Source organism: Chrysochloris asiatica, unplaced genomic scaffold (assembly GCF_000296735.1).
Source record: "Chrysochloris asiatica unplaced genomic scaffold, ChrAsi1.0 scaffold00001, whole genome shotgun sequence".
Lineage (NCBI taxonomy): Eukaryota > Metazoa > Chordata > Mammalia > Afrosoricida > Chrysochloridae > Chrysochloris > Chrysochloris asiatica.
The window spans coordinates 22,795,496-22,807,171 of NW_006408519.1; the positions used below are offsets into that span (position 1 = coordinate 22,795,496).

Genomic DNA, 11,676 nt, shown 5'->3' on the forward strand with positions numbered 1-11,676 from the left:
GATGATCAGTTGATAACAACTTTGAATAAATTAAGTAAAAATGTATACTGAGCCTGTACACCCCAGACAAAGCAGGAGAAATCAAGAAATCCCAGACAGAAGTAGCATGAGGAGCTCGTGTTTTGGAATCTCTTCAATGGTTACTGATTTTATGTGACTTGATGATTTCCAATAAAGGCATTGATTCAAAAAAATATGTACATCAACATGATTTAACTCTTTCCTTATTGTACACCTGCTATAAATGAATTCACAAGTCAGAAAACCACTGTTAGAGTGTGGGAGTGGTACGGGTTTGGGCAAGACGGTCACCATAGATAGATTCTTTTCTTCCCTATGTTAGAATTAGTCAGGGTTGCTGAGAAAAGGTGCAGCCTCCTGGCATGTTTGCGAAGTCTGTTCTTTCTATTGAAACTCAGCTTTCAGTGCCCTCCCAGGGCTACCTCTGATTCTACTTTATCACTCTGACATTTAAAAACAAAATAACACGCTTATATTCTTTAAAGAGTAGGGTAAGTCTCTCTCAATTTTCTAACCTGACACCAGTGCTAAGGACTCTCTGGTCCAAACCCGATAACCTTGCCAGACTTCATTTCCAAGGACCTCTAAGTCAAGGGAGAGGATTACACAGGGCATGAGGAATAAAAGGGGAGTAACAGGGCATAGCATCAAATGGGTCCTTGTGGGAGAAGGGTGAAACAGGTCGCGAGCGCAGAGCCTCCCACCCACTGACTGGGATGCTGGAGAAGGCAGGCTCAAGCTCAGAGCCTCCCTCCCACTGACTGGGATGTTGGAGAAGGCAGGCTCAAGCTCAGAGCCTCCCACCCACTGACTGGGATGCTGGAGAAGGCAGGCTCAAGCTCAGAGCCTCCCACCCACTGACTGGGATGCTGGAGAAGGCAGGCTCAAGCGCAAGAGCCTCCCACCCACTGACTGGGATGCTGGAGAAGGCAGGCGCTGCTCTGTGAAGCCCTTACTCACCTGAGCACAGTACTGGGACTTGGCTGCAGCCACGAGAAGTTTCAACACTGGCTGGGATTGAGACACCAGGGGAGTCACCGCATGGATAACTGCGGTGAATTTGGAGGGGGGCTTTAAACCTGAAATAAAGAGCAGAGAGCAGCCTAATGAGAGTCTGTAAAACGAGACTCAGAAAACGACTCCTTGCTCCATTGCCTCCCCCTGGAGCTAATGTTCCCTTCTAGCATATTTTTCCTTTGCCTCTTAAGTCCAGACAGAACAAAAACTAGGGAGAAAGCTACTGGTTAACGACCGCCAAAGTCTAGAAACTTCAGTAGTTTACAGCTCGGTGTCTACTCCAGCTTCCACCTCTGACATCCCTTCCCACCATCAGTGAGGCTTCTTAGGTACCTACCCGATGTCTAAATTAACAAAAACTCAGACACACCTCACTCTACCACTCTCCACGGAGTTTCTTCTCAAGTAAGTGACACCTTAGAGTGGATTTAAATCCACATGTTACTTTCCCAGAGGTGAGAAAGACTGGTTTGTGTCGAATTCTTAATTATACAATTAAAGGGTTTTGCCTGATTGATACTATTCCAAATCCTACCTGGCGACTGGAGAATGTTAAAAGAACACCGTAAAGATTGTCTAGGTTTGAATCCCACTCCTACCACACACAGTGGTGGCTGGGACTGTGAGAAAGTGACTTAACTTTTCTGAGCCCCAATTTCTTCAACAGGGATGATAACAGTCCCAATCAAATGGGGGTGGTTGTAAGAATTAAATAAAACACTGAAGAGTAGGACTTGGGAGAAGTGCTCAAAATGTGTTAGCTCTACCAACAAATCAATTAAATTCACTGATTCATTCATTTCTTCTTTTTTCTTTTTTTTTTTTAACAGGAAGTCTCCACACTCCTCTAAATCTTTATTTTGTGGTAAAGTCTCTTCGCTAGGCGGCAAGGTGTGTGTAATACAGACTGCTGCTAACTGTGTACTGTGAAACTCTAAGGAGGAAACTAAGGCAGTCTCGTCCTCACCATTTGCTGGCCAGTCCATTCCAACTCACCGAAGCCCTGGAGGACAGAGTAGAACCATCCCATAGGGTTTCCAAGGTTGAAATCTTTATGGAAGCAGACTGTCACACCTTTCTCCTACAGAGCAGCTACTGGGTTTGAACCACTGACCTTTCGGTTACCAGTCAAGCACTTCACCATTGTGTCACTAGGGGTCCTTGAAAGGTATCATAAATATGTAAAATGACCACTGCCACCAGGGAAATATTCATTAAATGGCTTCTCTCCAGTAAGTGTGTCCGTCCATAGGAACTTACTAAGAAATTTGAGACAGGTCACAAAGTCTTTAAAAACTACTGGATACACTATTTTGACATTTTAGTTGCTTAAATGTTAACAAGAAAGTGTAGGGACAGTCCATTCAGCCCTGATATTGATGGGATAAAGGTGAGAGTCAGATTCTAGACATTAAAGGATTATATATGAATGTTTCGCAAGGCAAATGATATCCTCCAATGATCGCACTTTAATTGTATGTTAGAAGCTAATTAGAGCATGGACGGATGGTGGAGGTGTCGGGGAATCAGTTCTGATTCAAAGTGACCCTGTATAGAGTTTCCGAGGCTGTAACTCTTTATGGCAGCAGTAATCTCCAACTTTCTCCTGTGGGGCAGCTGGTAGATTCAAATGTTGGTCTTTAGAGGTTAGCAGTCCAACTGGTAACCCACTACACTACCAGAGCTCTTGAACGACAGCATTATCTGGATATATATTCAAGGCATTCATTGCCAAGTAACAGAATAAATATGACTGAGAAGTTGCCTTGTTCTTAATTGTGAGGACAAGTCACTGCTATTATTAGATAGTCCTGTGAGTTAATACGCCAGACTGCAAAGCCATTTGAACTGCAAGGTTGGTGGTTCAAGCTCATCAGCTGCTCCTCAGAAGCCCTATACAGGTTCGCTATGAGTCAGAACCGACTCGACGGCACATAACAACAACAACAACAACATAATAGTTAGGAGTCCTGGTGTGGCACTGCAGGATAATGTGCTGGATTGCATGGTCGGGCTGAACCATCAGGTTGGTGGTTCAAACCCATCAGCTGCTCCTCAGAAACCCTATACAGGGTTGCTATGAGTTGGAATCAACTTGATGGCACTAAACAACAACAACCACATAATAGTTAAGAAGCATCATTTTACACATTTCTAATAAGTTAACTCCAAATGGTATGGACATTCTGTAAGAAATATATAGAAATTTTATCAACCACTGCCTTCATACGAAAATTAGGAAATTATATTACCCAATGTAGACAGATGACTAATTTTAATAGGGTCCCCATAACATGCTTTGTTTCATTTGAATTAAAGGGTTCTTTGTTGACACTTAAGGCCAGGGATTTCGTTAAGTTTCATCTATGGGTTTTCAAACTCCACGTGTGCTTCTTAAAAGACGGTGAGACTCAGGGAGAAAGCCTCAGCATTGGGTAGAAAATCTTGTTGGTTTTTTCCCCCACATCAACTTGAAAGACGCTTTGCTATGGCAAAGTTTCACAAATTTGGAACTGTGAGTAAGGGGAAATTTCCAAGATGCTACCATCACAAAAGCATTACAAATACTTGAGTATCTCTGTCAATCACATTAGACAAAGAGCTTCAGTCCTCTGTCAAACCAATAGTCACATGACAATTAAACTCAAGGCTGCTGGAGAGCAGACACTGTATCTTATTGGACTTTTTATATCTAGTCCCTGGCAGTGCGCATAAAAGCAGCATAATTAATGGTGGAGGAATTAATAAATCAGTCCCTTGTCACATAGTTATTTCTCTTTTCTTCTTATTCATTTAGGTTTCATTTGGTATAGGATAGAGAAGTTGGGATTGTAAAAATAAAGTTATGCTCTTCTAATATGATTTCATATAAAATGGGACTGAAATATAGTCAGCCCATTTCCATGTTCAATAGGATCTATACTTTGGGGAATCTATTTCTTAAAAATAAATAAAATAACTCGACTAAACAAAGTATAGCTGTTCAGATAGGAAAGGAGTTTTTGGGTTTTTTTCTTGCATCTTGCCATGCTGAATTTTCAGTTCTTGAACTTCATTTGCCCTTTCTGACAGGACTCTAGAAAACAACTCCACCCTAGAGCAGAAGAACCAGGGGCATCCATTATGGACAGTATCTTGGGGATAAACAAGAGAAAGCCTTGAAAAGAAGTCACTTACCTAAATTAGCATAGTAGTAAGGGTAATCTCCCAGAAAAGACGAATACTGCGGTAGGATGAACAATCCTCCAGGATGCTTGTTCCATATTAAACTGTTACGCGATATGTGCTTGAATATTCTGTCCTGAATAATCTGGTAAACAAAAACACAGCCCATGTGAGGATGAGAGTGTGACTAGGGTCATGCTCATTCCAAATCCTGAGATGATGACACGTGAGAAATCTCAACTGATCACAGTCTCTGGAGGAAGAGAGGAGCAGAGATAAAGAGAAGCATGAGGAGCCTTCAGAAAGCTCATGGCAAAATAGACTTTGCCTACAAACTTTCAGACGCCCCTTCGTATTGTAGCTAATCATTCTATCTTGCTGTTCTGTAATAATAAGTTCACGCTCAGTTCTAAGTAGATTGTGTGGCACACACAACACTAGTCTTTCCTTGACAGCTGTGCCTACCAGTGATTTCACAAATCCACATAGAATGGCCAGTTTCCAGTGTGCAGAGCTGTCAACATACACCAGAGACTGAGCTGAAAGCATATTGAAGGCATAACATATTCTAGAAGCTGTTGATGTTTTGATCTGTTTCTTTGATTCCGGAGATTGACTTACTTGTTTGCCATATGTTGTTTTCCTATCAAAGTCAATTGGAGGACTTGCTGGTTAGCAGAAATTTTACTCGGTTTCATCTCAAAAAGTAGTAAGTTCACAATTACTCAAAACAGCCTACATAATAGGACAAGAGCCATGGCATATAAAGACTAATAATAGTCAAGCTAATTCATTAATTTCTTTGGACTTTGGGACCTTGCAGATCATTAAATTCCACATTTAGAGTCAAATATTCTCCCATCTTGAATCATTTGTCAGCTAAAGGTGATTCGTCCACTTTCCCGTCTTCTCTCAGTGACTTTCAAACTCTTGTAATGATACCACCCCCTCATTACAATATGATATGGCAAATAATTAACTTGATACGGATTTTGTGTTTCCAAAATGTTTTTCTTTTTTTCCTCCTACTTAAAAAAAAGAAAAAGAAAAACCCTGCCAAAAATCACAAGGGATTTAAGACCTAAATCACCATTTTCTAGGCCCCCATTTAATGCAATGTGATTTTAAGTACATACCATTTAAATGGAGCTTTATTATTTGCTAAGGTTATTAACATCCTCATCTCATCCCACATGGTGACTAGACAAGTAATAAAGTGGGCTACATTTATCTTTACAAACCTTATCATGTTTATATTTCTTAATGAGAAGAAGGCAAGAAGGAAATTTAGAAGAACTCAAATATCTTCATTCAATGATTTCTGCATTTTAACTTTCCCCCAGAACAAAATTGCTAAATTTTATATGGCTGGGTAGAGGTTTTACATTTGGTGGAGATTTCAGTAACCTAGCTGAAATACAAATATTTAATCTTTGTGATACAGCAGAGATGTGTTAAAAGTCTGCGTTGTGGGCCTCACTTATGAGAGGATGGTCTTGACTGTGAATAGTGTTTACAGGGCTGACAATTTCACTTCACACAATATTTATTCCAGGGTCTGTACTATCGGTACCTTCCAACTCCACCGTCTGTTTATTTTCCTTTACAGTTTTTTTACTTATCTTCTTATTTTGCTTTCCAAATTGACGGGCCTTTCAGCATGCAGTCACTTACATAAGTCTGCATATCAAGAAACAATAAATTGACACTCAACAACATCATACATTTGGTCTACACACAAATGGCATGGAATGCAGGGGTGTCACAAAGTGAGTCCTCCTTCACTGTGGGTCTCTGAGTGGTTTGCTTCTCTTCCCTTGTCAGAGACTATCACCATGGCTCAATACCTCAATGCTGTGATTTCTAGATTCAAGTGTGTGATAATAGGATATGTTACTCTTCTAAAGTACCAGTGAGCATGTTGTACTCTCTGCATATGAATCCTGACAGGAAGATATCCATGCAGGAGGTAGGAGAGCAATGTCAAATGTTCAGTTTAACTGGAGTTGAATAATCTGACACTTTTATCGCAACTTTCCACATTCATAATAAGACAATAAAGTATCACATTAATTATAACAGCCTCTCAGAATGTTTTCGGAATAGCTGCCTAATTTTTTAAACCTGTGACCTGACTTTTTACCTTAATAAAAAATCTTATTCTTGTTTATTTTCTAGACACAGGTTTTTCCATTTTTGTACAGCTATATTGTTGTTGTTAAGTGCCATCTCATAGAGACCCTGTATACGGTTTCTGAGGCTTTTCAAATCTTTTCAGGAGCAAAAAGCTACATCTTTCTCCTAAGGAGTGACTGGTGGGCCCGAACCTTGAACCCTGTGGTTTGCAGTCCAGTGCTTACCCTGCAGTGCCACATCAGGAGTCCTACAGCTACAGTAGATGGATATTATATACTAGAAATATCATTTAATGCTAGTAATTCTGTTTATGGGTTTCTCGCCTTACAAGACAGACAATAGGATCTTTTCCCATGTACAAGGAGCATATTTGTGAACACAATTTTTCCAAGCTTATGATAGATTCTTTAAGATAAAGAACTTTGTCATAGAGTTTGCACACTTTTAAGGCTGTTCATATTACTGTTTAGAAAACCCTATGGTACAATTCTACTATGTCATATAAGGTTTTCTATTAGTCACAATTGATTCCACTACAAAAACAGCAAATGTATCATCCAATGCCTTCCTAACAGGTGCATATCAACTTGCCTTCTCAAAAGTCTGAACGAGTCTGGGTCTCATTTTACCAAATTAGAAAGGTCATTGTCTCCTATATCCTTATGCTGCGTTCTCACTCTTGTTGCCCTGAATACTTCCTAGAACCCTTTCACTGCTCACTCCCCATTGTTGTGGAAGAGAGCTTCACATTCAGAAGTTGGTCACTTCTTTGGCTACAAATAGAATCAACACACACACACAACAGGGCTTTTCTTCATGGCCCCAAATGGCATATTCAATAACCATAATGTGTCTTACCAATGTGAATTCAAAGGGAGGAATGGCTGGTTCCTCATTTTTCTTTTTAATGTGCCATCTGTTTTCCTAAATAATGGACTTCTGGTTACTGGATGCTGTTACTCTGTATGGCCTCAACTTAATACTCTTTTGACCAATGTAATATGTGCCTAACACATACAGGCCACCATATGGTGCATCTCTCCAAGCTAAAGCAATCTTCTATTTCCATATTTCACTGATTTTAACTTTTCTTATAGACAGCATCAACAACATCATTGTTTGAATATGCATGGTTAGACAACTAAAGAGGAAAAGGAAGCATTATTTCATAAAATCCCACTAAAAATGTGCCTTTCAATCTATTGGGTATTTTCATAGAGTGCAACAATTGCATACATCTTTGCTTTTGGCCCATCTGATTCTGATTGAGATTTATGTTGTGTGATGTTCTGACACATAGTGGGTTGCTGTCTCCCATCCTTACTTTTCAGTTTGCACCCAATGTACTCAACTCCAAAGACTCGAGCTCTGACTATAACACTCTGTAGTTCTCCAAGATGAAGCATTGAAATATCTCCATCAGACAGGAAATAATAGAAGAATCTCAATTACAGAAGAGATAAAGGCACAATAGGCTCTAGCATCAGAGAGAGAGATGAGGTATCCTGTTTCCCTTGACAAAGCTACTATGACTCTAAGGTACATACTCTACAAAGACCGAGCAGTTCAGTACTAGCCCAGATTCAGTAAGCAAGGAGGAAGGGTACTGAGTTCTAAAGTGTAGAGCATTCTGGAAGCAAGGGATCCTTGAGTCTACATTTTCTGAGGGCAACTTTGAATTATCCTAATATATTATTGAATTATCTAAGTTCTAACCACAATGGGATTTAAAGAACTTTTTTTGGTGAAAAGTTACATGTAAATGAGGTTCCTGTTTTTTCAGTGACGTACCTTACATTTATCACAAGTGTTAACATTCTCTTTGTGTTCAGTTTCTAGTACTTCAGTAGTTTCTAGCTTTCTTGCCCCTATATCTTCTCGAGAGTGTTTGCTTTTGAGTAATTGTTGACCTTTTGGTCTATTGAGGGTATTTAAGTAGGGCACTGGTCTCATGGGTAATACCCCTTATTTTGTGCACCACTCTGTTACTTTACTAAAAGGTGATCCCAGGGGATAGGCTCAGTAATGTTTAAAGTGTCTCAGAGTAATAATCTCAGGGAGTCCTCTGTTCCCAACTGTTCAGTTTGTCTGGCTCTCCCCCTCTATCCCTATTGTTTTAAAAAATAAAGATTTGAGTTCTGCTCCATATTTTCCTCCCATTCTATCTGGAACCAATTATTACGATCCCAGTCAGAATGGTCAGTGGGGGTAGCCATCAGTACCTAGTTCTGGTGTCCAGGTAGGTGAGCTTGTGGCTCATGCAGACCAGTTTCTTCCCTGAGCTCTTGGGTATCCTCCTGTGGTTCTTCTCCTGATAAGTAGAGACCTGTAGCTGTACCTTGGATGGCTGCTTGTAAGCCTTTAAGTCCCCATGTGCTACTGACTTCAGTAGGAGGCAGACTATGGCTTTTATGAACTGTTACGCTAACCGACTGAGTTGTCCCAAACACAGATGAGCAACATTGAAAGGTATTTAGTTATGTCTGAGGAGTAGCCATATTTGTATCTTACATGAATATATGTGCCTGTACCCATCATATTTGTATGTACCTATAGATATACAGTCCTGGTGTGGCACTGCAGGTTAATGTGCTGGACTACAAAGTCAGTTAGAACTACAAGGTTCTAACTCACCAGACACTTCTAGGAAACCCTATATATGGTTGCTATGAGTCAGAACTAACTGTACGGCATTTAACAATAACAGGTATGTGTCTATCTGTTCTCACCTCTATACAGACTGTACCTACTCAATGCCAAGTTGCCTATACCCATCCATATGTGCTCAAAACCTTCATTTTTACTTTGTGCTCACTGTGTCCATGTTCAGTGCCAAATAGGCAGTTTTGATATGTGCTATATAAAGAGTATACATAACACAGTGTCTTTGTTTATTTGTGTATGTGAATAGCATTTTCTGCTATTTGCTCTACTTGCTGTCTACTCTGAATTCTGGGGAAATCTGAGCTCTAAATGACAACAGAAAATTGGATGGTACTTCTCAATTAATTTGGTTGAGAGGTCAAATGGTCACACTCCAATCTCAGAACTACAGAAGGAGATTTGACAGTTGTCATAAATTTGAAAAAAGTCTGTGGTTGTAGTATTTTAAAAACAACAGTGTCACTAAAGAAGTGCATGGCTTAAATCCAAAGTGAAGAAGGCCTTTCCAGGCTCAGCGATGAAAATGGTTTGGCTTAAGATCCTATTCTGGTGAATCTAACACACCCAGCTGCTATTACAGTAAAATTAAGCACTGTTACCTTAACAGAGGAGAGACCAGACCTATGCAATAAACTATACTCTAAAGACATGCAATTAATGAGGTATGATCTTTCACCTGGCAAATGAGCAAAGTTGTATATATGTGAGTCTTAATTATGATCCTCAAGGCAGACAAGTGTACAGTATGAGAGGGTCTTTCCCAGACAGCTTTTGAGTGTCTTGATTGATACCACCTTTTGGAGAAGTCATTTGGCACTATGTATCATGAGTCTTACATATGCCTAGTCTTTAAGGAAATCTCTCCTAAGGAGATAGTCAGGAATGTTGTCTAAGACATACATAAAATGCCATTGCTTAGATAAAGGCACAGTTACCTTTACAAAATAGCACCAACTTCCATAGTCAATAGAGCAGATTGGGTAAGTAAATAGAAGTTCACCATATGATGGTTGTTGTTGTTGTTGAGTGCCATACAGTCGACTCTGACCCATAGCGACCCTGTATAGTATATTAGACTAAAGAGAAATTAAAACATGGAGTCTAAACATAAGAGTGGAAGACTAATAGGACAACCTTATTGTTGTATACTGTTGATTTGATTCTGACTCATAGCTACCCTGTATAGGGTTTCTAAGAACGGCTGGTGGGTTTGAATTGCTAACATCGTGGTTAGCAGCTCATTGCTTATCCTGAAATAGACCAAAAAAGCATACAATTTGACATTTGAAAACACAGAGGAAAATATAACTTAGGAAACTAAACATGTAAAAAAAAAAAAAAATTAGATTTTCAACACAGAACATATATACATTAAATTGTGATACATGCATACATGTTGTTGTTATGTGCCATGGACTATACAACTGGAATATTATTACTCTACCATAAATTGATGAAGCATGCTACTACAACATGATGAACTCTGAAAACATTATTCTGACTGAAATAAGTCAGTCATAAAATGACAGATACTGTGTGGTCCCACATGGTATTTCAGTTGCCTTATATGCATGTAAAACCTGGACAATAAGTTAGGAAAATGGAAGAAGAATTGATGTCTTTGAACTATGGTGTTGGAAAACAATACTGACCGACCATACCATGGACTACCAGAAGAATGAACAAATCGGTCTTGGAAGAAGTGCAGCCAGACTGTTCCTTACAAGCAAGGATGGTGAGCCTTCCAACTCAGATACTTTGGACATGTTGTCTGGAAAATGATACCATGCTTGGTAAAATAAAGGTCAGTGAAAAAGAGGAAGACCTTCAACAAGACAGACTGACACAGTGGTGGCACCAATGGGCTCTTACATAGCAATGGTTCTGAGGATGGTCCATGACCTGGAACCAATTCAGTGGCACTTAACAGCAACAACAACATATATGAAATCTCTAGAGTAGGCAAAGGTATAGAGAACAAAATTTATTAGTAGTTACTGAGATTGGAGACAGGGACAGAGGGAATCATTGCTTAGAAAGCACTAAACTTTTAAGGGTTATGGAAAAAGTAGAAACACATTGTAGTTATAGTTGACAACATGGTGAATTTAATTAATGTCACTAAGTTGTACATATAAAATTTTTGAAGTAGGAAATGTTTATACACACACATGTACACGAGGGGGCTTCAAAATGTTCATGAAAAAATGTATTTAAAAAGATAATGGATACTTTACCACGTACCTTTTTTTTTTTTTTTTTAAGTGGGAGTGATTTTATTTATTTTTTAATGTTTTATTGTGAGATATGTGATAAGTTTACATGGGAGAACATTAGTTTTACATTCATCCTGTCCTATATCATTTCATTGCCATGGTTACAATCCCTTCCATGCATCATCAACCAACTAAAGGGTATACACACTGCACCCACGTACTTTTGGAAACCTCTTCTCATACACACACACACACACACACACACACACACACATTGTCACTGGAGTCCAGGTATAGCACTATAGGATAAGCACTCTATTCCAAGGTCAGTTTGACCCAAAAGATTGATGGTTTAAACTCACCAGCCACTCCTAGGAAACCCTATACAGGGTCACTATGAGTTGGAACCAACTCGACAGCACTTAATAACATATACATTTACTACAATTTTTAAAAA

The 11,676-nt window shown here is 39.4% G+C and overlaps 1 protein-coding gene across 1 annotated transcript in view; it reads right to left on the reverse strand.

Moving 5' to 3' along the window:
* The window catches only part of EXT1 (exostosin glycosyltransferase 1), a 371,910-nt gene that overhangs the window by 24,772 nt on the left and 335,462 nt on the right, over positions 1–11,676 (reverse strand). Inside the window, exons 5-6 of the mRNA XM_006830667.1 lie at positions 4,216–4,348; positions 982–1,100 (exon numbers count right to left, since the gene is read on the reverse strand). Coding sequence (XP_006830730.1) covers positions 982–1,100; positions 4,216–4,348 — 252 coding nt within the window. The remainder of the gene's footprint in view (positions 1–981; positions 1,101–4,215; positions 4,349–11,676) is intronic.